The following is a 25,852-nucleotide window of genomic DNA, read 5'->3' as shown; positions in this document are numbered from 1 at the left end:
TTGAGTGAATCTAAGACTTGAGTCCACTGACTTAGTTCAATTCTAAACCTTCTAAGATTTAATCGAAAAGAGATTAAGGTCAGCTTCCGAAGAAGGTCAATACTTGGAACATTTGGTCATTACTCAGCTTTGATACTTAGATATTTTTAGGTATCAAAGATATTTCGTTAAGTTCAGGTATCAGAGTTGGAGTATACTGAGTATGTTGTACTTGTTTAATGTCAATGTTCACAAGTTTTAATTTGTTGTTCAATGAGTGGTTAATTAAGACAGATCAGCATATAAACACAGCAAGTAAGCATCGCATATATATAGACAGTTTGTAGAAAAGGATGCTTGTATAGATAGTCAGTTTAACAAAGATATGCCAGATACAAAATTACAAGTCACAAGCTAAGACTGTTGTTAGTTCTATTTCTTCATGTTGACTTGAACTTGGTTAGATTTGCCTTTGGTCTTGGCTGTTCTTTGTTGCTGACTTTGATTGTTCGGGACAGCAGAAGTTGAACCAGGCTTCTGCTGAGTTCCGGCAGCTGGTTGCTTAGCCTTATCTTTCTCCCTCATTTTCTGCTGAGTTCCAGCAGCTTGCTTAGCTTGATCGTTCTCCCCCGTTTTGCCAGCATCATTAGAGGGAAGGGGAGGAGCATAGAACTGCCCTTGTTGAACAGCACGAGTCAGTATGGATTAGTAGTGTTGTATGTGACCCATACTTTCTTAAAGACCCTTAAAGACCTGCACGCCATCGGCCATACTTGAAGCGGGGATCTTAATGTTAGCTGAGCATACTGAGTAAATACTCAAGAGACTTCCCAATCCAAGTAATCGAGTCCGTCATCCGTGAATAGGATTGATGGTACATCCTGAGCATCGCAGTATCATACGAATGACGTTGAGCATTGATGTGCCGGACATGCGCAAGTGTTGACCTGGTGCAGTGCAAAATGTCATTGGTCTTGACATGGTCAGTATCCATTTCTTCTTTGCTCAAGTTGAGTAGGCGTATAGCCTCACCGATTTGTTCTATGGAGCATTGAGAAGAGGATGAGATAAGTTCATGAGCCCCGGTTAGCTCGGCAGTCAGCTAGGTAAAGTGCTGAGTGACCTCAGCAGAAGTGACTGATGATGAGTTCGCAGCAGTCAGGGTGTTGATTTTCCCTTCGATGGAGTTCATATGATTAACCATCATCAGCTAAAGTTTGGCCAGCTTGACCATGAAATCTTGCTTGGGCTGCTGAGAGACGAGAGAAGTCATGACACTCATCAGCTCCTTGAGACCTTTGAGTTCGATCAAAAGTTGCATGACGGAGGAAAAGTGAGTTGGCTCAGCAGGAATGGACCCAGCAATAGCGGTTTGAGACTGATCTATTGCTTGGAGAAGCGTATGTGCTGAGTTGATGATTCGCCGACCTGACTCAGAGGCATTGAGAAAAGTGTAAGAATCATCTTCATATTGGTTTTGCACAGTCTTAGGGGCCGTTTCTTTATCAGCACCAGATGTTGGAGGAGGTTGGTGCTGCCCGGAAGTAGAGGTGCTAGCTTGGTCATTAGCTGTACTTTTATTAGTAAGGCCATCAACAGGAGCTGACTGGCTTACTGTCTGCTTGATAGGAGTAGGAAGAGTTTGATCAGCAGAGTTATTAACTTGCTCAGTGTTAGTCTGAAGTTGAGTAGAGCTTTGAGGTTGAGGCAACTCAGCACTATCTTTAGCAGGTGGAGTTTCCTTTGCCAACTTTTTGGATTGAGCAGCAGGAACTTCGAGCACTTGCTCAGTGGAAGGTGGTGTTGGTCCCGTGTAATGTAATAGGATTAGTTCCAAGGGGGGTTTAGGAACTAATGTAACTTTTTCGCTTAATTGCTGACTTAATTTAATTCTTTAAGCACTTTACTCAGTTTAGGTCAGCAAGGTTGAGCGCGATTCAAGACAGCTTTAGTCAGAGGCTGACTAGAACTATTTTACTTGTGAGTTGGGAAATAACACTTGAGGTCAGCTTCCAACTCAGCACTCGGATTACTCAGCGTCGGCTTATACAATTATATACTGAGTAATTTAAACAATCAACACATACATAAATATATCAAGAGAAGGGTTAGAAATTACTCAGCAGTCTTATCCTGGTTCGGCCTCACCGCCTACGTCCAGTCCCCAGAATCCTTCCGGGCTTTTTCAATCCACTACTGAGCTCTTTAAAGGTAGAGCACAAATCGTTTACAAGCAATTGAGTATGCAAGAGTACCTTCCTCTATTCATCTACTCAACCCTACTGAGCGCTATAACCAAACACTCAGATTTTCTCTACCGCTGAGTACTAAAACCGAGTACTTAGCACCACCCTCTCAATCTTTACAATTGATACAAATTTGTTCTTTCTAGATGAAGAACACTTTAGATGAATACAAATTCAATCTAGACTTTTACACAGAGATAGGATTTGGGTGTAAGTATTTGCTTTTCTTGTTTGTATGTGCTTGTATGTATTCTTTTCTTTTTGTATTTCGGCAATTGATCCAAGTGATGAACTTGTCCTTTTATAGTGAAATCTGATGCTTCAATCATTTGAATTCGGATGTATCCGTTGGATTCAAACGGTCTTCTTGCATCATTCATTTGTCAGTATACAGATTTGTAGGCCAATCCTGTCGTCTGATTTTAGCAGGCGTCAGGCTTGTCTTCTTCCGCCAGGTTTGTCTTCTAGCGCCAGTTTCATCTTTTAGCCAAATGCCAGTTGACCCATGCATCTCGAAAAGGTCTCTTTACGTAATTCCAAAGCTTCTGAATTGGCGCAGACTCTGTCGGACTTTGTCTTCTAGTTAACGGATCATTGGCGCTGTCCTAATGAACACTCAGCTTGACTTTATAGACGTTGCCTTCGATCTTTATCTTTGACGATGCTGAGTTACTTTCTACTCAGCTTCCTCGGTCAACTTCGTCTGCAAGCATTAGTTCTGAAGAAGACTTTTCTTCTATGATGCTGAGTCGTGTTCTACTCAGCTTCTTTGGCTCATGCTAACTTCATCCTGTCTTACTTTTTATATCTGTTCTCATTTATCAATATACTCAACATTGAACAAACACATTAGTACAATTAAATCAAAGCACATAAATTTAATTGTCTTAATCATGGGATTAACTTAAATAATTTTGTCAAATCAAAATCATGTGGAAAGGTGTTTCAACAGGTGGAGCAGAGGTGTCGGCAAAAATTTGACCCTTAGAAACAGTTGGGTCAGCTTGTTCCTCAGCTCGAGAAACAGAGGCTTGTTTTTCTTTCACTTGATCAGGAGTAGGTTCAGTAATGTCAGTGAAGAATTGAAATTAAATCCCAGTGAGGTCAGTGATGGGGTCCCTTAGCGGTGATTCATCCAGTAGATCTGTAATGCTGGGCTTTTGAGCTTTGCGTTTGAAACACTTGTCCGCACTACCCTTTGGAGTTTTGGATGGAGGAGAAGGATCAGCAATAGGAAACTCTGGGGACTCATAGGAGGAGTCAAGTCCAAGGTCGGCATAAATGTTTTCCACAACCTTGTCCTTCACTGGGGACTCACCTTTTTGCTCTTCAGCTTGCTCAGCAGCAGCTGTGTTACTCGGCTCAGCAGAACCCATCTTATCAGCTTGAGCCTGTTCCTCAGTACAACCTTGTTCTTCCTCCTGATCACAAGGAGTCTTTTCCAGATCAATTTCTTGACTTCGCACAAAGTGTGAATCCTTTGTAATTACAAAGTCAAGTGGGTTAGCGTCTAACGGCTTTAACCCAAAGGTTTTCTTCCTCTTAAGCGGCTGTTCAAGTGTCTCCTCACTTTCCTCAGAGTCAGCTCGCTTCTGTTTCTTCTCAGCTGACTCTGGCTTTTCTTGCGCTGGCTCAGTAGGAGCAGCCTTCTTTCCACCAACGACCACCCTAATCTTCTTAGCAGTTTTGTTGATATCTTTGGCTAGTTGGGTTGAGGATTGGTCAGCTTTCCTCTTTCATTCCTTTCAGGTTTGCTCAGCAGGTTCTGCTACAACCTTCTTTCCTTTCTTTGACAACTCAGCAGTTGTCTCTTCAACCACATCTTCCTCAGCAGGAGCTTCTTCGACCAAGGGTCCCTTACCTTTCTTAGGTTTGATAAGAAGACTATAAGCTAGCCCGAATAGTATTGCTGAAGTGATCTCAGTGCCTTCAATGTCAATTTCTCCTTTGAAGCTGACCTGGTTGAAGGAAATTAAGGCTAAGGTATAGCAGCGGAAATATAAAAATTTTAGCCTACTTCCTTTTAACCATAGGGTCCGTTAATCGTTATTTCATATAAAGAGGGATAAGAAGGAATACCTTTCGATGAACAATCTACCGTTGTTAAAGAAGCGCCCACAATTCTTCTCCGAGATTCCAACCACAAAGTTTAATACGGTGAGGCTAAGATGAAATCAACCCTTATGAGATGCAACCAAAATAGATTGCCTCTAATAAACCAACACAAGATCAAAGAGAAAGAGGGATGAATAAGATTAATCAATCGATGGAATGCCGAATTAATTCTTGTCCACGAACTTGGGGAATAGAATTCTTTTTCTCTCTTAATTAAGCAATTTCGAAAATCACTTAAGGGGAGGGATATAGGCTTAGTCGAAATTCATTAGGGGAGGGGTATATATATTAGCTTGTATCTAAATCCTAGTTAGATAGGAATAGGTTACTTAATAGGAATCCAATTCGGAAAAGGATTTGTAATTATTATCTCACTATATATCTAATATATTTAGGATAATAATAAATAACCTAATTGGATAATAATAGGAGAATATTAATCTAATTAAAACTCCTAATTATATTATCTCTTAATTAATTTAATTCATAATCCTAATCAAATTAGGAATAAAATTAATTCCTTACTAATACATATAAATTTCGGCCCCCTCCTAGTATTTGGGCCTTACTGGGGCTTAATTGGGCTTCCATCTATTAATCATATCCATCTCTCTTTTGGTTCCAAGTCTTATGTGTGATCCATTAGGTCCTTACTACTTCTGGCCGTATGCAACCTATTAAATTAATTTCTTCAAGAATTATATTTAATCCCTTGCATAACGGAATGATGTACAGAGTATGTTATTGGCAAGTCCGTAATCATTCCCCCAGAGTCCGTTAAGAAGACAGGTTGATTCTGTCGTTAACCCTTCCGTATTAGTTACGGTATAATACGATCCTTTATCAACTACATCCTTGAACTGAATCTTATGACTATGGGTAATGTCAAGTCACATATAGCGAGACGTTCGTTTTACTTGTTATTGGCCGAGTCAACTCAAAAAGATAGGTTAAGTGAAATCTGTATTTCTACTCTTAAGCTATCACCTTGCAAGGGTTTAGAGTCAAGTCTTCCACAAGCGATCCTTGGATGTATCTCCCATTAATCGGGAGTGATAAATGCTCAATCCAATGTATAACTACCCTGAAATTACTTCCTGTGACACCCAACCTTTGCAGTTCACACCCCAGAGTCATCTCTGTTAAGGATCGTGGGACCACAGGATCAAAGTCTCACATTCAGTAATTCAGGATGACCAATTAACATTCCTTTGAGTCTAAGGATTAGTTATACCTATTAATACCAATGAGATGAACAGTTGACAAGGATGAATCTACCCATCCTGTTATCTTAAGTCGGATCCCCAATCCTAATGAACAACGTTTCACCGGATCTATATAACTGTCCAGATATCTATATATGTGAAGCTTGTGAGATCAGCTTTCTGTCGGACAGAAGACATTGTTCATACAAGTCGCAATTGTGATATATCAATCCTAAATATATCACTTGACTTGGGGTGGTTTTAAGTTTATTAGTTTATTATAAAGTTTTGTCTCACTTCATGCTTGTATGAACACTTTATAATCACTTTAAACAAACTTACGGATTTCCTTTTATTAGACTTTATTTAGTGCTTAAAAGGGATTGCCTTTATGTAGTTATAAAACATATATCTCATTAAAACAAATGATATAAAGAACAATTCATTTACAATAAGTTTGTATCCTGCAACAATTGACTATAGGACACAAAACCCCAACACTAGTGATCCTGAAGAATTTTGGTGATGAGAGAACCCATCCGAAAGATCCTGGTGCTGCGTAGGAAAGCCCCAATAAGAAAGACGGGCATATTGAGCGGCTTGTAGTTCAGCATGTGCCAGATGAAGCACTGCTCAAAATTTGAAGCCGAGGAGGAGGAGTTGACCTTAGGAAACAAGAAATTGGTCAGGATATAGTGGGCTTGTTTCTGAGGCTGACCCATACTGGTACTGGCGATTTCTCCCTTGTGGTTCTTGGGTTTACAGAACTCAACAACGTAATGAAACCGCTTATAATCGTTCGTGCATCGCAACTCAGCACCTTCTACTTTAAGCTTTAGCAGGATAGCAAGGTAAGAAGGGGTGATGGTGATTTCCTTATTCTTGACCTTGGTGACCAAATAGTCATCATCGTCCTCAGCGACTGTTAGATTTGCGTAGAACTCCTTCACCAGTTGCGGGTAAGTAGTTGCAGGTAAAGAAAAGAGGTCGGTCCACCCATTCTTAGAAATCCAGTCATAGAAGGGTTTTTCTTCATTGATGAAGCTCCCGAAAAACCATCGGGAATGATACACGTTTAGGCCTTTTATGCTATTGAAGACTTGGAAAAACTTCCTTTCTTTAGGTTTCTTGTTCATTTTCTCCTTCTTCTTTTTCGATGGAGTCGCTTGGTCAGTACATCGGTTTTTGCCGTAGGGGCTGACTACACACTTTGATTGGTCATGCTGACCATGGGTTTGATTTTCCTCCTCTGAGGTTTCTTGATATTCCTGCTCAGCAGGAGAGGCAGGATTGATGTCTGAGCGGTTGTCGTCGTAGTTCTCGCCGGAGTTATTCTGGGAATCGCTCGACATGGTGTTCTTGAGAGTTTTTAAAAGAGTTAGAAGATTAGGGAATTGAGAGAGAGAGAGAGAGAAAGAGAGTGCGATATGTTTCAAGCGTAAAGAGAAGTTAGTGGGAAATCATCCACTATTTATAGCTCGTGCATGTTGATCTGATAGGTCAGAATGGCGGTTCGTTCTCGAATAGATCAACGAAAGTTATCTCTGGCATTAATGACACATTCGGTGCATGGTTTTCTAATCATTAAGCTTACGTCATCCTAGGTGGCTACTTAAATACGCGTGCAAGCATTTATTGCGTAAGTTGTTCTACTCAGCATCTAAGATACTAAACGTTTGGTGTTCTGAGTGCTCAGTTTAGCGTAGAAGGGATTCATATCATGTGAAGTAAGTCAGCATTTAGTAATCACTCAATATATATAGCAACTCAGCATACAGTGATTTCATAGCGTTCAGTTTTACTCAGCATATGATAGTTACTCAATATGTAATGATCACTCGACATATTATAATCATTCAATATTCATTTAGCTCAGAAATTTATTGAAGAGGATTAGACATACCGATAGCTTCCCTTCGTATGCTGAACTGCTCACGAGCTAATGGCTTCGTGAAGATATCTGTAAGCTGTTCACCTGTTGGAACATAGGTCAGCTTGATCTCACCCTTGAGTACATGATCTCTGATGAAGTGATGCCTTATGCTGACATGCTTCATCCTGCTATGTTGGATTGGATTTTTAGATAAGTCAATGGCACTTTTGTTGTCACATTTGACTTCAATTTTTTTGGTTTGAACTCCATAATCATCCAGATGTTGCTTGATCCATAGGACTTGTGCAACACAGCTTCCAGCAACAATGTACTTAGCTTCAGTTGTTGACAGGGCAACTGCCGACTGCTTCTTACTAAACCAAGACACTAGACAGCTTCCAAGGAATTGACATCCTCCTGAAGTGCTTTTCCGCTCAAGCTTGTCTCGTCCATAGTCAGCGTCAGTGTATCCAGTGAGTGTGAAATCGTTTGTGTTTGGATACCATAAACCTGCATTCACTGAGCTTTGCAAATATCTAAGGATTCTTTTTACAGCTATGTAATGAGATTCCTTAGGGTTAGCTTGATATCTTGCGCAGTAACATACTGAGTATCCTACACAAGGGGCAGTTAAAATCAATTCATTTGTTTTTCCCTCGAGTATCCTACACTCAGTGGCATCAAATACAACCTTTCTACCGTTGTCACACAGCTGAGCTACGCTCAATAGGTTATATTTAAGACCCCTGACTAGGGAGACTGACTCAATAGTAGGATTACCACCAACGGTACCTGACCTTACTATCTTACCCTTTTTGTTGTCTCCAAAACTTACATTTCCTCCTCGTTTATGCACAAGTGTGGTGAACTGAGTTTCATCACCAGTCATATGCCTCGACCATGCGCTGTCAATGTACCATAGCTTTGACTTCTCCGCGCAACTCAGGCTCACCTGCAATTGAGCTAGTTATCTTTAGGTACCCAATTCTTTTTGGGCCATTGTTTGTTAGAGCTAACAGGTGATGCATCATATTTAATTTTGTGACGGCATACATTTATGGTGTGGCCATCTTTTCCAGAAAAGTCACAAAAAACTACCCTTTGAGGGTATTTCCATTTTTGGTCAGCACGATAGTACTGAGCATACCAACACACTTTTATAGTGTGTCCTCTCTTTCCACAACAGTCACACTGACTGTTCTGCTGAGTGTACCGTCTTTGTTGACTAGTACCAGCTTTTGGATAGAACCTTTTCTTAGCCGATAAACTCAGCTGGTTCTGTATGGATGTGATGTCTTTTCTCAATTTTTTAGAGTCAGATTGAACTTCAGAGACAAACTCGTGCATGATTTTCAAGTTTTCATCTTGCCTGGTATTTTCCTAGAGCAGATGTCGGAGGTCACTGAGTTTGACCTCTTCAATCTTATCACATCGCCTGTTGAGTGCTCGTATTTTCTTGTTACACTTTTTGATCAGTGTATAGAGATCACTCAGGGCATTAACCATTTCATTTCTGAGCAAGGGAAGAGATGTTACCTCATTAGAGTGTTCCTTATGGTCAGACCCATCGGAGAGGTCAGCTTGCTCAGATCGGCAGTTGTCAGCAGATTCGTCAGCCATAAAACAGATGTTTGCTGATTCAGTGGCATCAGCTTCTGATGAGGTTGACTCATCACTATCACTCCATGTGGCCACCATTACCTTTCTACCACCTTTCTTTTCTTTCTTCAGGGTAGGACAGCTTGATTTGATGTGCCCAGCTTGATGGCACTCGAAACAAGTAACAGGCTTAGAGCTATCCCTCTTGTGTCTGCTGTCGCTAGACTTAGCTTTGTATTTATCGCTTATTTTAAATGGCCTTTTGCTGTTCTTGTCACTTTTTCTAAACAGCTTCTTCATCTTCCTGGTAAACATGGCCATCTCCTCATCATCTGATGAGTCAGCTTCCGTTGAGTAAACTTTCATGACAAGAGATTTTTGCTTATTGTCCTCAGTCTTCTCTTTGGCCTCAAAATTTTTCATGGAGATCTCATGGGTCAGCAGAGATCCGATGAGCTCATCGTACTTGTACGTGGTCAGGTCCTGAGCTTCTTCTACGGCAGTCTTCTTTGCTTGCCAACTCTTTGGAAGACTTCTTAGAATCTTCTTTACTTGTTCTTTTTCAGTGAAGTTCTTACCGAGTCTTTTAAGCTCATTTATGATGTTGGTGAATCTTGAGTTCATCTCAGAGATGTCTTCATTTTCGTTCATTTCAAACAGTTCGTATAGTCTCATTTGTTGATTCACCTTGGACTCCTTGACCTTGCTGGTTCCTTCATATGTCACTTCCAGCTTCTTCCAAATTTCTTATGCTGACTCGCAACCTGAAATTTTGTTGTACTCTGCAGCATCTAATGCACAGTGAAGCATATTGATAGCCGAAGCATTATTTTGTAATTTTTTAAGGTCATCATCTGACCACTTATCCTCACTTTTGACGGACTTTATACTATCAATAGTTTCATAGGGAACAAACGGGCCTTGGACTATAGCTAGCCATGCACTCATGTTTGTTGCCTGAATAAAGTTTTTCATCCTATTCTTCAAGAATGTATAATTTGACCCGAAGAACAGTGGAGGCCGACTAATAGATAATCCCTCGGGGAGTATCTGTGTTATTTGATTTCCTGGAAGGAAACGAGTGTTGTTCTCAGCCATTACAGGGATCAACTCAAGATAGTTTTATCTTGAATAGTGAGCTACTGAGCTCTGATACCACTTGTTGGTCCTGTGTAACTTAGTAGGATTAGTTCCAAGGGGGGGGGGTTAGGAACTAATGTAACTTTTTCGCTTTATAATACTGACTTAATTAAATGTTTGACAATTTAACTTAGCTTTAGGTCAACAAGGCTGAGTGAAGTGTGAGACAGCTTTAATCAGATACTGACTAGAGCTGTTTCAATTGTGAGTTGGGAAGTAACACTTTAGGTCAGCTTCCAACTCAGCACTCTGATTACAAAACGTCGGCTTGTACAAATTATTTACCGAGTAATTTAAGTTAGCAACACATACATATACATATATATCAAGAGAAAGGGTTAGAGATTACTCAGCAGACTTATCCTGGTTTGGCCTCACCGCCTACGTCCAGTCCCCAGAATCCCTCCGGGCTTTTTCAATCCACTACTGAGCTCTTTAAAGGTAGAGCACAAACCGTTTACAATAGCAACTGAGTATGCAAGAGTACCATCCTCTATTCATCTACTCAATCCTATCAACCACTGAATACTATAACCGAGTATCCAGAATTTCTCTACCACTGAGTAAAATAACCGAGTACTCAGTTTCACTCTTCTAACCTTTACAATTGATACAAGATTGTTCTCACAAAACGAAGAACACTTTAGATGAATAAAATTCACTCTAGACTTTTACACAATGATTGGAATTTGGTGTAAGAAACTTGCTTTTTCTATTCAGACAGCTTCTCTTTTGGATCTTTTAACTTAGTAAAGATTTTGCTTGTCCGTTTCTCTTTTGTATATGTATGTTCTAATCCAAATGATGAACTTGTCTATTTATAGTGAGTTCTGAAGCTTCAATGATTTGAAAATCCGACATAGCCGTTGAGAAGAACGGTCTTCTTCGTCATCATGTGGTCAGCTTCTAGAACTGCAGGCCAATCCTTTCTTCTGATTTGCGCAGGAGACAGGTTTGCCAGTTTCATCTTCTAGCGCCAGGTTCATCTTCTAGCGCCAGGTTTGTCTTCTTGCCAAACGTCAGACGGTCCATGCATCTCGAAAAGGTCCTTAAAACGGATTTCCGAGGCTTCTGAAATGTGTCAGACTTTGTCTCGCAAGTTGATGGATAATCGGACACTGACTTGATTCTCACTCAGCTTGACTTAGCGGCGACTTGAATATTGCTCAGCTTGACTCCGTAGATTCGCCTTCAAGCTTTCCTGAAAAAGACGTTTCTTTCGTAAACCTGAGTTGCATTCTACTCAGCTTCCGCTGTGTGACTTGCTCATGCTGACTTTGTTCTGTCTTTCTTTTATAGTCTTTAAATTCCTGTTCTCATTAGTTAATATACTCAACATTGAACAAACACATTAGTACAATTAAATCAAAGCACTTAAATTTAATTGTTTTAATCATGGGATTAACTTAAATAATTTTGTCAAATCAAAATCATGTAGAAAGGTGTTTCAACACTTTATACTGAATGTAATCTTCTAACTGCTTCCAGTGACCTGAGACAATAGCAAATAGTGAGGGAGGAGCCGGATTCTGACAAACCCTCTTCGATGCTTAAGTCAATGCAGTACTGGAAAGTATAAAGCAATTTGAAAGCAAATGATTAGAAGACTGTGTTGAAGAATGGCGTACCTGAGGCTCTGATTTCATGGCTATTTATAGATAATTGTATACCTGAACAACAAGTTATGTACTTTTACACGTGCCCGTCCTTCGTTGGCTTCAGACTCATTCTCTTAATAATGTTCCGCATTTGGTGGGAACTAGGAGCGTGCCTTTGGGATTTGAGACTACTATCGGTTCACGTGTCCGCTTTAGGTAGCTTCCGTAAAGGATTCTCCACATATGTAAGCTTTCATGCTCTCATTTGACATGAGCCACTTGAATTAGGTCCGGTATTCAAAATACCGGATTCGGCCCTCGGATCTTTATTTGAGCACTTGGGCCAATTTTTGTAATATCATATCACTATGAATAACATTAAGGCAAGAGTATTTACTTACAATCTCATACCAATTGAGGAAGCAAACAAGAGAAAAGAGAAAAGGAATAACAAAAGTCAAGAAAAACAGTAGAAATACAAGAATGTGACATAGGTATAAAAATATATAGAAAACAAGGTATATAATACATGCTACTTTGATACATATATATGACTTGTCTATCTATATTCAAAGGGCTTTTGCCCAAATACATGATCCTTTAATTCTACTAGTAACATCCTATATATAGTTATAAATATATAAAAGTAAGCTATTAGCTACTTAAATTCCAAGTAGCAATTGCTTTTCCTTTGATTATTCTAAAAATTCTAATCAATTTAATTAATTATCATTTGCATGATTGAGAAAGTAAAATGGTAGCACACTCTCTAATCTCAGCCTTCTTCTTCCTCTTCTTCTCTTTATTAATATTATCTCCTTCAACTTCAAGTCTGACACCAAATAATTTAGGCCTTTCATCATTATCTTCATCTTTCTCCAGATGTGTGTAATTAGCTACTAAATCAAGAAGCTCCTTGCACTTTCTTTTCATGCTTGTTAGCTCTGAGTTTAACACACCATTTTCTTTCTTCAGACGTTTATTTTCGTCCATTAGGGTACTGTATTCTGAGGATGATGATGTTGATGATGATCTTTGATCTTCATCTAGCTCATTCGCCATTGCTGCACTGGATTGATGAGCTTGTTTATTGGACCATGCTTTTCGTCGGCGGATTTGGCATAGTAAGTCTCGTTCACCCTTTTTGAACTTGTCGTTGCAGAACTCCCATCTGCTCGTAGCAACTTTTCTGAAACCCTAACAATGTCAAAACACTAATTAGATTCAAATTATAATTAACTGGGCATTTTAATTAAAATATCCATGCAGAAGGTGTGAAACATGGATTTCACGGTTTCGTATGACGGTTCATGTTAGCGAACCCGAATCATTTCAGAACTAAGGCGTTGTTGTTGTTGTTGTTGCAGAAGGTGTGAAACATGTCTATACAAGTTATTCTTTGGCCTTACTAATTGTAGAGATGTAATCGAGGATAAGTTCGAGCTCAAGTTCATGAGCTACTCATGAGCATCTTTGTTAATTCTATTCATGAACTTCGCTCGCGAACTTGTTAATTATGTTCATGAAACTTCGCTCACGAACTCGTTAATTATGTTTATTTGAAAAAAAAAATTTAACATAAAACTGCATAGTTTGTTTTGAAACCTACAAAATGAAGTTGTTTTGCATTTCCCTTTATAAAAAAAATACTATTATTAAAAAAGTAATTATCCTAAATTTGCTCACGAGCGTGTTCATCGTGAACTTGTAACCAAGTCTGCTGCGACCTTGTATTGGGCCTGTGAAGGAACCAATTAAACTAAAAACTTAAGTTAATAGTTAAGTTCCAACAATAACTTTTATTATTATATCTGACAATGCCCTCTAGGTCAGAAGCGTGTGTGTTGAATAATAAATGGGAATGCCAAAATTCGAATCTCGACTGTTTTGATCTAAGAGATTCTTATACTATATCAAGAATCAATTGAACTAAAAGATTAAACTGATAAAGCTGAACCATGAGCTGTTGATTATCGGCTCGACTCATTTATAGCTAACTAATTATATATCACATAAGCTCTAAGAAGAAGAAGAAATATTTATAAATGATAAGAATATCAACCTATATTTAATATTTAATCATATAAGAGCTACCTTGTTTGAGCCTTAATTATGCCATTATAGAATCTTGTATAAATAAATTCATAGACTCTATATATATTCAACTCTTACTTTAACCTAGTCAAATGCATTTTTCTTGCTTTTTAATTTTTTTTTCTTTTGTACCTTTGACTACTAAAAACAAAGAATTTGACATGTAATTATTTTTCTTTGGACAAAATCAAACAATTGTAAAAAAAACTGATAACGTACATATATGTATTACCAAGAAGACTTAGAACTAATTAAGTAATTAATTGCTTAACAAATGAATATAAAGCAAGGTTAGGTTAGATAGCACCATTTAACCTATTATAATTCATTCAACAACCTAAATTAAATTAAAATAGAAATTCTGAGTTTTTTTTTCTAAAAACTTATAGTCAAGCTGACCTGAATTAGAATAATCATATAGATAAATAAATTAATTAAATTAAAATACATACATAAGTATTGAGTTGACGGACAAAGCTGGAAAAGTTGCTGTGTTTGAACAGTGTAGGTAAAAGATCACGGGCAAACTCGGCCGGCTGCCAGACGACAAAGGCAGTTCCGTCGGCGTTCCAGGAAATAACTTGATCGGTGACCGGATCCTCGACGAGCATGTATGTTTTGAGTAGGAATGGCGGCGGAGTTGTTCTCCGGACATATTCTAATAAACCTTTGTGGTCATCGGTGGCTGTAATTGAGTCCATTTTTGAAACTTTGGGATTAACAGAAAAGGAACAGAAAGAAAGAAAAAAACTAATAATAATTAAGGAAAGAAAGAGAAGTAATTCAGAGAAAATGTTGTAATTAAGAAATAATTAAGAGAAATGTTGGAATTAAGAAAGAATTAAGGGGAAGGGGAGAAAAGAAGAAGGGCGGTTAAGAACTCCCAACCCCAACAATAGAAACCCAATACGACTCCAGAGTTCATGAGAAAAGTGAGTATCAGAGAAGAGAAGAGAAAGAAAGAAATGGTTGAAACGTATGTTCTAAGACTATTACTTGTTATTTATACTCACTCTCTCACTTTCTTCCTATGTCTCTTTTTTATTTATTTTATGTTAATATACGTGCAATTCCACAATTATGCTGAGTTCTTATATTAAGCATCGGGTTTTTCATGTCACTCGGAAGAACCTCAATTCACATTTGGACACGTGTATTGTGACCCCCATATAATAATTAAAATAGTGAAACCTCTTATAATATTCGAGAGTCCATATTACATGTGTCAAAATATATATGGAAGGTCCTCCATTTGACATAGAGAACCGGATGCTTCTAATGGGTTAAATGCACAATTGTTCAGTCTAACTTTTATGTTGTTGCACTCAATTTTAATTTCTCTCAATACACTCGTTCAGTTTTGAATTTTATCTCAAATAAAGTTATTCGAGATATTGGAAAAGTGATATCCCTATTATATCAGTAGTAGTCAACTTTCATTTCTAACCGAAACAACACGTGGCTTCCACCTAGCTGACCAAAATGACACATGTCATCTAGATAGAAGTCATGTATATATCCAGTGGCGAATATAAGATTGATTCGTTCAGAGGAGCCAATTTTACATATGCATACGTAAAAAAAATTGCTAAATCGAACTTGCTTAAAAGAAATTCGTATCAATGTAAAACTTGTCAAATGTAAGCTAGATTTGGGCTACAAAAGTAAGATTGGATTGCTTTGAACAAACTCGGAGAAATATATCGCCTATTTTATATTAATCAAGTTAGATTTGTAATTAAATATAAACACAATAAGTTAAGTTCACCATTCGGAACCTTAATTTGTCAGCAACAGGAAGCCAAAACTATCCATAATAGAGGTAGTTCTAATGGGGGGTGGGGGTGACCGAAAAATATCCATGATAAGGGTGGTTCCGGCGGTTGGCTCCCCTTGTCTCCACCCCTACACATGTCATTTCGATCAATTAGGTGGCAGTCATGAGTCGTTTCGATCAGCGGTGAAAGTTGACGAGTGCCGATATGGAAGCCACGTTATATTTCTAGTATATTTTTACTCTTGAACTCACCATAGTGACTTTATTGAGGGAAAATTGAAAGTTGAATAATTTTATTGACACAGATTGAAGTTGAGTGACTATTCTGAGATAACCATAAAAATTCAGTCACTAATAGTATATTTAACCTGTTCCTAATCTTTTCGATTCATTTAAATCTTCAACCGATTGATTTAAAAAGTTCTTATATCATATCAAAGAATCATTTAACCTAAAGTTAGAAATTAATAAATAATATTCAAGAATAGTTTCATTATTATCTCATCAAGTCATTGGTAGACAATTTAGTGAAAGAGATGGAATCATTGTATTTTTAATCTTACACTTTTAATTCAAAAAGTTCAATTGGTTCATTAATTCAGTATCAACGTCTTTTGGTTCATTAATTCAGTATCAACGTCTTTTAGATTAAATGGTTAAAATTTTAAATCCCGACAACTCTTATTTATTGAAAAGGAATTTCAATATATAATAAGACGAATTTGTATGGTATCCACTTCAAATCTAAAGATATCTAAGAAATTATAGTAAAAGTTATTACTGAATCTTAAGTAATTTATAAAAATTGAATACATTTATGCTATTACCATCCAAGTGATCTTTAGGTAGAAACAAAGAATAGATATGATGAGTTTGACTAGTCAATTTATAATAGTAGTAAAGAGAACTCGTTTTTATATTATCCTTTAAATAATAGTAAATAATAATTAAAAAAAAAAATAGTAACCATATAGGACAAATTTGTACTAAAATGACTAAAATTAAAGTACCCCTTTTCATACTAAAGAATTTATATATATATATATATATATATATATATATATATATATATATATATATATATATATAATCTAGAAGGATGTCTTTATGAGGTCGACTGGTTCTCTGATGGTGTTAGAGGAAAGTTGCTTCCATACATGGAGCATGGTGACATTTTCTTTGCTATTATCTGTCACCAAGTTTGGAAATGGAGAAACGAGGAGATTTTTGGAGATAAAACTGTTTTTATGACAAACTTAGCTGATTTCTTCTCGAAAAAACTTTTCTCTATTATCGATAGTTTCAAAGGAGAGTCCCTTGCCAGAGCCTCTCAGTGTTGTGATGTCCATCTCGTGGGATGGAGCAGGTCAAGAGAGGGGGTTGTGAAGTTGAATACTGATGGTTCCTGCCTCAGTAACGGTAAGATTGCGGCTGGAGGTGTGCTTAGAGATGTAGGGGGCGTCTGGCTTTCTGGGTTCTCCCAGAATTTAGGGTTGGGATCTTCCTTTTCTGCGGAGCTCTGGGCTATTCTTACTGGAATCAATCTTGCTAAAAGGCTGGGTGTTAAGAGGCTCTCTGTGGAGTCTGATAATTTGGAAGCAATCAAAATGATTTCTGAGAATCATTCTATGGGTCTTAACAGTCGCAACCTCATCAAAACTATTATAAGGCTTTGCTCCTCCTTTGAGTTCGTAGAGTTCAGACACATTTTTAGAGAGCAGAATCGTGTTGCTGATCGCTTGGCGGCGGCGGGCCATGAAGGGACGTTAGGTGTTACTACCCTTCCTGTTTCCCCTAGTTTCATCTCTCATCTTCTCTTAGAAGATAGGATTGGGGTTAGCTTCCCTAGGCTAATTCCTGGGTAGTTTGTTGTTATTTGTTTTTCTTTTCCTTTTCTACCAAAAAAAAAAAAAAAGAAGGATGTCTTTATTTCTTGAGAATATCAACGGCTAAGATGAGGGGAAGGTAAAGTTTAAAGGGTAAATAATTTATTAGTTTATCTAATACACTGTTTCGTTCTCTATTTTAAAAAATATATTATAAGATCTTTATCTTTTATCAATATTAATTTTTTTAGTCTTTTTGTCTATTTATTTTTAGATTTTTAATCGTTATATTTAGTATAAACAGACAGACAGAAAATAATAGAGTAACATGATTATTTTGAATAGTACAATTACTATCCTAAAAACTAAGATATGCTCGGTTTAAAATCTAAAAAAATAAATAAAATGACTATATGATTAATACTGATAAAAAATAAGGATCTTATAATGTGTTTTTTAAAATAAAGGGACTAAACAGTATGTTACGTAAAAAGGTAGAGACTAATAAATTATTTGCCCAATTTAAATGAAAGCTAGATAGACTAGATGCTTGTTATTTATTTAAAAAAATCCAACTTGTTAGACCATATAACATAAGAATAGTATTATATAATTTAGGTGTGATGATACTTTCCACATTCTTTATTCTCTATCTAACGTGACAATTCCTCTTTCCTCTTTTTTCTTCTTCAATTACTAATACATCATCTAATTGCTTTTCTTGTTTTTTTTCAAGTGAGAGTTTTTGACTTTTGTGCACTCCATTCACCCCTTTACCTTTCTTTCTTTTCATAAGGAGAATGAAAAAGTTTAAGTAACTATTGAATTATCAGAATTTAAAATGAGACAAATTACAGAATTCAATGAGAATTTGAAATGAAATTTATAGATTATCTATTCATAAGTTAAATTTTGACGAAATATGTGAAATCAAACTTCAAATCTGACAAGTAGATATTCAACTCCTTACTACTCGGATCAACTCTCATTCACTTTCATTTTATTTTCAACAGTCTATTACACGCGCTTTTCTTTACTATACTATTACATCTTCATTATAGAGAAATTCGGGCAATATAACATATAAGGAGTCCCTCAATTTGACTCAAAAGGTTATTTGGCTTCTTGAATTTACAAAGTGTTCTGTTAGTCTCCTAAATTTTCTTAAAACGGCATAATTAGCTCGTTAGTCCACATGGCATAACAAGATTGGATCTAAACAAATTGAAATGTATATCGTTTTAAGAAATTCAGACGCCAATAGATCACTATAAGTAAGTTTAAGGGGTCATTAGGTCACTTTAAAACAAATTAAGATGGCTAATAGTTCACTTTAACCAAATTCAGGAGGCTAACGAGACACTCTGTAAGTTCAGAAGGTCAGTCCGCTTTTTCAATCAAGGTTGGGGGGCTCTTAATGTATTAAGCCTTACATTTATTTCTTAACATCTATTATCTTCCATGAAACGATGTGCATCCAACTTTGTTTTTTTGCAAGACAAAGATTGATATTGGATCCCAATGACAAACTCTCTAACGATGAGTTCTAATATAAGAGAAGATAAAACAACAGCCAAGCAGAATCATACCAGAGATTTTGTATGAAATTATTTATAAGATATACATTTTTAAAGGGAACGAGACCATTTATATAAGAGTGAAAAGCCATATTCTAAATAAAAATAAACAGACTTAATTTTTTTAGAAAAGAATCATTAAAGAGGCCAGACTCCATTTATTTATTAAATAATTTTTCACATTTTACTACTTTTCACATTTTCCTAGTTTTTGCCGTTTTCACGTTTTTCACAAGCATTAATTTCGAATCACTAAGAATATCTTGGAGACGCTCTTAACTACTAATTTTGACAGAATGGGGAATCAAACCTCAAACCTGACAAGTAGAGATTCAACTCCTTACCACTCAGACCAACCCTCATTGACCGTAATTAAGTTTGTTTTTGGGAAACAAGGTATGATTAATATTGAGGTAAATTATATGTTATCCAAATTCTTTGATGTATGCTTTTTTTTTTTTATATATATGTGAATTAAATATAAATAAATGTAATTATTGTCAAATTGAAGAGTGCAAAATATAAATAATAATAATAATAAAAAAAGTAAGGTGAACGGGCGCGTAAAACACGAAGTAAAGTGAATGGATAAAAGAAGAAGAAGAAAATTCATGGAATTTAGACATATAATATAATAGAAGGTTCTGATTTAGGAGCTGAGGTTTCTTGACTGAGTATCCTTTAAATTCTAATATCAAATTTTATAGATATAAAATTTAATTTGAAAATTTTGTCACCAACCACAGCTTTGTGTTCCCATTTGCTAAGTAAGTCATCGTGAACTGCGGCTAGTTTCAACTGCAACTTGGATAATCGATTCATTTTCTTAAATTTCCACCTGTATTCCCAAATACCAAAAAATTAATCATAACACTTTATATTATAATTTTATTTGTATGATTATTACTTTTTGTCTTTTGAAAGGAATGCATTTAATAAACTTCTATTGGACAATTAATGTTAAGTACAGATTGTAAAAAAGACGAAACAACATCAAAAAAACATGGGATAAGAATAAGAACGAGAGGACTTCACTAAAAAGTGAGCTACCCCGTTCGTTTGTCGTCTTGCAAAACAAACTGAATAATTGTTGCTAAGAAGAAGAGAACGACAACAGGACACTAACGAACCAAACTCCAATACAGCCAGCTTTGGAATTAATAGCATTGACCACAGATTTCGCATCCGACTCAAAAACCACCTTGCTAAAACCCTTATCCGTCACCCATTTCAATGCCGAAAGAAGTGCCAACACATCACACTCTTGCACTGACGGTAATCCAACCACAGTTGCGGTTCTTGCTGCAACAAACCTTCCATCCTTATCTCTTAAAACAACACCCATCCCAACCTATATGGTATTCCCAAAACAGGCCGTATCCACATTACATTTTAGATCCGAGGACGACTTCCGCCACTGAACTTCAGACAGACCCACTGCTGTCCCCAAAACACCATACATTGCAGCAGCTCTCGTCTTTCTCCAATCCCTCAGAACCTCGACAGCCACATTAATAGCTTGGACTGAGCTTTCCACTACATTCTACCACAACTTTTTATTTCTGCTTCTCCATAATTTTACATTTTACATTTGCCTTCTCATTGTGGAGAATAATTTGATCCAGAGTTCTCATATTTACAAGGCTCGTGGTTGATTGCCTGGCTAAATTTACAGTCTCGATTCCTCATCCTCTTTGGTGGCATTCGTTTTTGAATTTTTTCTCTCTTTTCGTTTTTAAACGTCATAATAGAATAGAGTATTTCTTTATGGTTTAATTTATGGAGCCTTTGGTTCAAATTTTAGAATTGGCATCAAATTTGGAATATTACAAAATCGGAATCAGAATGATAATTTATATCTTTTATTTAGTTTAATCCGGAATCGAAATCCAATAAATTCAGATCAAAATAAGATAAAAGCAGGGCCGTCTTAAACATTTTTGGGGCCCTGTGCTAAATGAAAAAAAAGGCCTTATTTATTAAAAAAAATTAATACTTTCATATAATAATAACGTTTCTACAAAATGAAACACTAAAATACTTTTAACTTGATTTTTAACAGACTAAATATAATAAAAATAATTAAACTAGATATTGTATAATAATAATAATAAAAACCGGGTCCCTTAAGACTCTTAGAGCGTTAATTTTCTGGATACGTTAACAATCACTTAATTTTTCACATAATAATTAATTAATAATAATTTATTTAGATTTCTATAATAAAAAAAAAATTGGGTCCTCTTAAATTTGGGGCCCTGTGCGGGAGAACTCCTCGTACACTCTTCTCCTACTCCCCTTGATAAAAGTCAAAATTTTGTTAAATAATAATAATATATAAAATCAACTATATTACAAAAAAAAAAATATTAAAAATTTATGATTTACGGAAAAGTTAATTATCAACTATAGTATTTTTTTTTTTTTTTAAGAAATGAATTATAGTTGTCTTAGTATAATTTTTCAGTAACAGACACGGAAAAAATTAAAAAAATAATAATAATCAAAACTAGTAAACAATATGTTAAATTTGTGGTAATGCTTTTAGTTTAGCGGCCGGAACTATGAAGAAGTCATGAGTTCGAATCACATGGGATGAGGTGAAGATCATGATTAGCTTTATAATCTTCTCTCGATGCATTATAATCTTCATTCACTACATAATGCCCAAAAGAATTACATTTCTCAATATCTTCAAGTCATTTGCTCTTATTGTCCTGAAATGATTCTTCGATAATTGGTGTGTGCATCATGGTCACCAACAAATTAGGGTTTCTCTGTTAATAAAAAAAAAATGAGTTTTCATGAAAGACATGAATTGAAAAAAATGGTAGCTATCAATTATGTAAGAATCCAATTAACTCCAAACGAGAAATTCAAGTAATTGATTGTCTATAAAGGAATTGTCATGGTCTGAATTTTTCTTTTGTGGGGTTTAGAAAGATGGAGACTTGCAAATGGTGAAGTTAAATTTTTTTTTTACCTAGAACACATTTATCAAGGGTAAAATTATGGTTAAATATTTTTAACTAAGTCACATGGCATTGATGTGGCGCTAAAATGTCATATTACATGACATATCATCAATTCCAATGAGATATTGATCGAAAAATGACCAAAGTAACTTTATTGGGATTGAAACAAACATAAATGATTTTATTGAAACAAATCAAACTTTTGTGACCGTCGGTGCTAATTACCCTCATTTAGACACATGCTACCAAATTAGACTCTTCGAGTATATTTTTTCAAAAATACACTTATTCGCACAAACCTATTTGATTTTGTGATGATTTAGCATGGATTGAATGTGTTAGATTTGGTTAGCATTAATGTTAGTGTCCGAACTCATTTGAGTTGTATTATGTGATTATTGGTTTATAAGTCGAAGTATTTGGTTCTAAGTTAATATGTGATACTTCACATTTTATGATTTTGCGAATCAGAATTTATATACTGGTTCGCAATTATAGGTAAATGTGAATAGTTTTGCTTCACAACTAATTAAATGTCAAGCCTTAAGGTGAAATGTGAAGTTGTTCTGTAACAAAAACTAACATTATTCTAACTAACATTATTTATCTCCCATCATTTTCACCCCTTTGTGGGAAAGTACATTTCTTCATTTCCATTGATATCACTTATTTTCAAATCTTTCATGTAATGCTTAGTCGACTCTAGTTTTGTTGCTTCGTGCTTTTCAGTTAACGTCAAAAATACAAGAGAATCTAAGGTGATAACTTACAGCCGTTTTTACCATCTTAAGGTTGTGGCAACTATAAAAGAGATCAAGCTATCTTCTCCCGACTTCTGCGTACCACTTGGAGATGAATGTATATATTACAAGTATTTTTAGAAAAATATATTAAAAGAGTCTAGTTTAGTAGCATATATTTAAATGAGTCTAAAAATATAAATGAACTTCTTCAGTGGGTCAGTTTTATAAATTTCCTTACAAAAGTAATTACAACGATGTTGTTTTTTGCCTTTTCGGGGGTGCCAACCTGGTTGGGATGTCCGTTGGGCTAGGTCCGTATTTCAATAAAAAAAATTACAACGATGTTGTAGATACTCTTACAATTTATTTATTTTAGAAATATATTGAGTCAAATACATGAATATCATAATTAAGTAAAAAATTACAACTAAGTCATATCACTAAACTTAATTCTTAATATGTCATTATTTTCTATATATTATGATTTTACACCATAATTTAAAAATTCTAGATTCCAATTTATAAATCATAAATCTTAGAAAATATATTTTAGACTTCTAATTTATAAATTCTAATACTTAAAATATATTAAAAGTACTGATTTTACTAGTTTAATATAATCCAAAATTATGAATTGACATAGTTGTAAATTGTTTTTAAAAGACGAATTTCTGTGCAATTTTCCCAAATATTTTGGGGGCATTGGAGGCCCAATATCAACATGTCCTAGACTGAATTGTATACAAGCTTAGCAAGTCAAGAACGCCTGACACGCCCAAATAAATAGGCCAGGAAATGAGTACAGGCCTATAGGACTTAAGAGTTAGGAGTGCCATACATGGGGTTTTGGCCCACATTCATTCCCCATTTTTTTGTTTTATTATTAATTAAAATAATCCAAAATTATTTTTTTTTTAAAACTAACGAACTTTATATTAAACTTAAATCAGAACAAAGAACATCAAATAGAAAAGCGGAAGGACTGTCCCACTCACTACGTACAGACATAGACCCGACTGCCCTAGCTAGTGTATGAGCGGCCTGGTTCGCTGAACGTCTAATAAAAGAGATAGCTATATAATCTAAATCTTGCATAATAGAAAGACAATCATGAATAATATCAGATAAATAAGAAAATTGCACCGATGGTTGTGTGATTGCCATAACAACTGATAAACAGTCGGTTTGTATTGTAACTCGTCTATGCGGAATTGATTTCAACCAAGACAAAGCTTCACGTATAGCCATAGCCTCGGCTAAAATTGGTTCAAAATGCCCCTCAATTGCACCATGCATTGCATATTCACATTGCCCCTGATGATTTCTGAGTAAGAAGCCAAATGAACAAAAATCCTTCTCCTTACTGACACCTGCATCGACATTACAGTACCATTGATTCTCGGGTGGTCATTGCCAAGACGTATTCGCTGCTGTTGGACATCTCGCTGATATTGTTCGACTGATTTGCGCATTCCGCCAACCTTCCAATTCCTGCCGAGCTTCGCTTATAATACGACTTGGGGTTGTGATCTTTCTTTCCCAAACATAAACATTACATGCTCTCCATAAAAGACCAAAACACCAGTGCTATTCTTTCAACTGTCGGTTTATTCAATCTGTTCACTTTTGTGGCCAGCCAGATCCGTATTGCTCCCACTCTGTTCATACGATCATCTCCAAAGAATAGCTTCCATGTATCCGATGCAACTGGACACTGGAGGAATACATGTTCGTCGTCTTCACCAATTGATTGACATCGATTACAGATGTTATCAATTGCACAATGCCTGCGATTCAAATTAGAAACTGTAGGAAGCGTATTAGTGAAAAAACGCCATATACAGTTTTTTACTCGTGGAGGTACTGTCAATGCCCAACATACATTCCAATATACTGGCTGTGGTGTAGTAGTGAGTGAAGGATTACTGATATGATAACCACTACTAACCGTGTACATTCCATTTTTTATTAAACATCTAGTACCAACCATCAGATCGGGCCATATTTCTTCGCGGAATAGACGTAATCAATTGCCTGTCGCGTTCATTAAAATGCAGAGTAAGAAGTATTTGATTCCATTGTCCCGTGTTGAGCAATAAATTGTGTACCGTTTCTAGTGGATCAGAAATGGGGATTAAACTTGTTGGAGTCGGGTGCGTTGGATTCGGTAACCATGGGTTCATCCATATATTTATCGATCTACCATTCCCAACCTTGCATCGGATTCCTTTACGGAGCAGTTCGCGGCCTGCGATGATGCTTCACCATACATACGATGGATTATGACCATAATTTGCTGATAAAAAAGAAGCGTTAGGATAATATCTAGCCTGTAACAGTTGTGCAACCAAAGAATGTGGGTATTGTAATATTCGCCAACCCTGTTTGGCTAACAAGGCTAAGTTAAATGTGTGTAAATTCCTGAACCCCATTCCACCATTGCATTTAGGCCTACACAGTACTTCCCACCGTTGCCAGTGAATACCAGATTGTGCTGTGCCAGACGATTGCCACCAGAATTTGTTGAGCATACGGTTAATATCTGAGCATATTGTTATTGGCATTAAGAAGACACTCATAATATAAGCCGAAATAGATTGCAGCACAGATTTAATTAAGACTTCTTTGCCTGCACGAGAAAGAAATTTTTCTTTCCATCCATTGATTCTGTTCCATATCCGTTCTGTCAAGTATTTAAAGACTCGTAGTTTGCCTTTCCCAACTGATATTGGTGCACCCAGGTAGCAACCCATATCCGTTACTTCATGCACTCCAAGAATTGAAGATAATATTCCTCTCTCCACAGAACTTGAATTCTGACTGAAAAGGAGTGTAGATTTATCAAAATTAACCTTTTGACCTGATGCAGATTCATAGACTTGGAGAATTCCTTGTATAACAGAAGCTTCCTGAGAATTTGCATGGAAGAATAGATAACTATCATCAGCAAAGAATAAGTGAGATATTGACGGTGCAGTGCTAGCAATTCGACATCCATGAAGCTCGCCTAGATTTTCTTTTGCCTGGATAAGTGCGGATAGACCTTCAGTGCAAACCAAGAACAGAAAAGGAGACAAAATTAATTTTTATTATGCCTTTTTTAAT

At 36.2% G+C, this 25,852-nt stretch overlaps 1 protein-coding gene across 1 annotated transcript; it reads right to left on the bottom strand.

The window, feature by feature from the left end:
- Positions 1–12,231: 12,231 nt before the first annotated feature.
- On the bottom strand, positions 12,232–14,828 carry LOC136209990 (heat stress transcription factor B-3). The gene is made up of 2 exons (XM_066001646.1): positions 14,302–14,828; positions 12,232–12,952 (listed from the first exon to the last, which is right to left on the bottom strand). The coding sequence occupies exons 1-2, from the start codon at positions 14,548–14,550 to the stop codon at positions 12,485–12,487; spliced, it is 717 nt and encodes a 238-aa protein (XP_065857718.1). The 5' UTR covers positions 14,551–14,828; the 3' UTR covers positions 12,232–12,484.
- Positions 14,829–25,852: the final 11,024 nt, after the last annotated feature.

The sequence above is a fragment of the Euphorbia lathyris genome, chromosome 10, assembly GCF_963576675.1.
Source record: "Euphorbia lathyris chromosome 10, ddEupLath1.1, whole genome shotgun sequence".
Taxonomy (NCBI): Eukaryota; Viridiplantae; Streptophyta; class Magnoliopsida; order Malpighiales; family Euphorbiaceae; genus Euphorbia; species Euphorbia lathyris.
The sequence above is the reverse complement of the archived record's forward strand: the minus strand, read 5'-3'. Positions and strand labels throughout refer to the sequence as shown.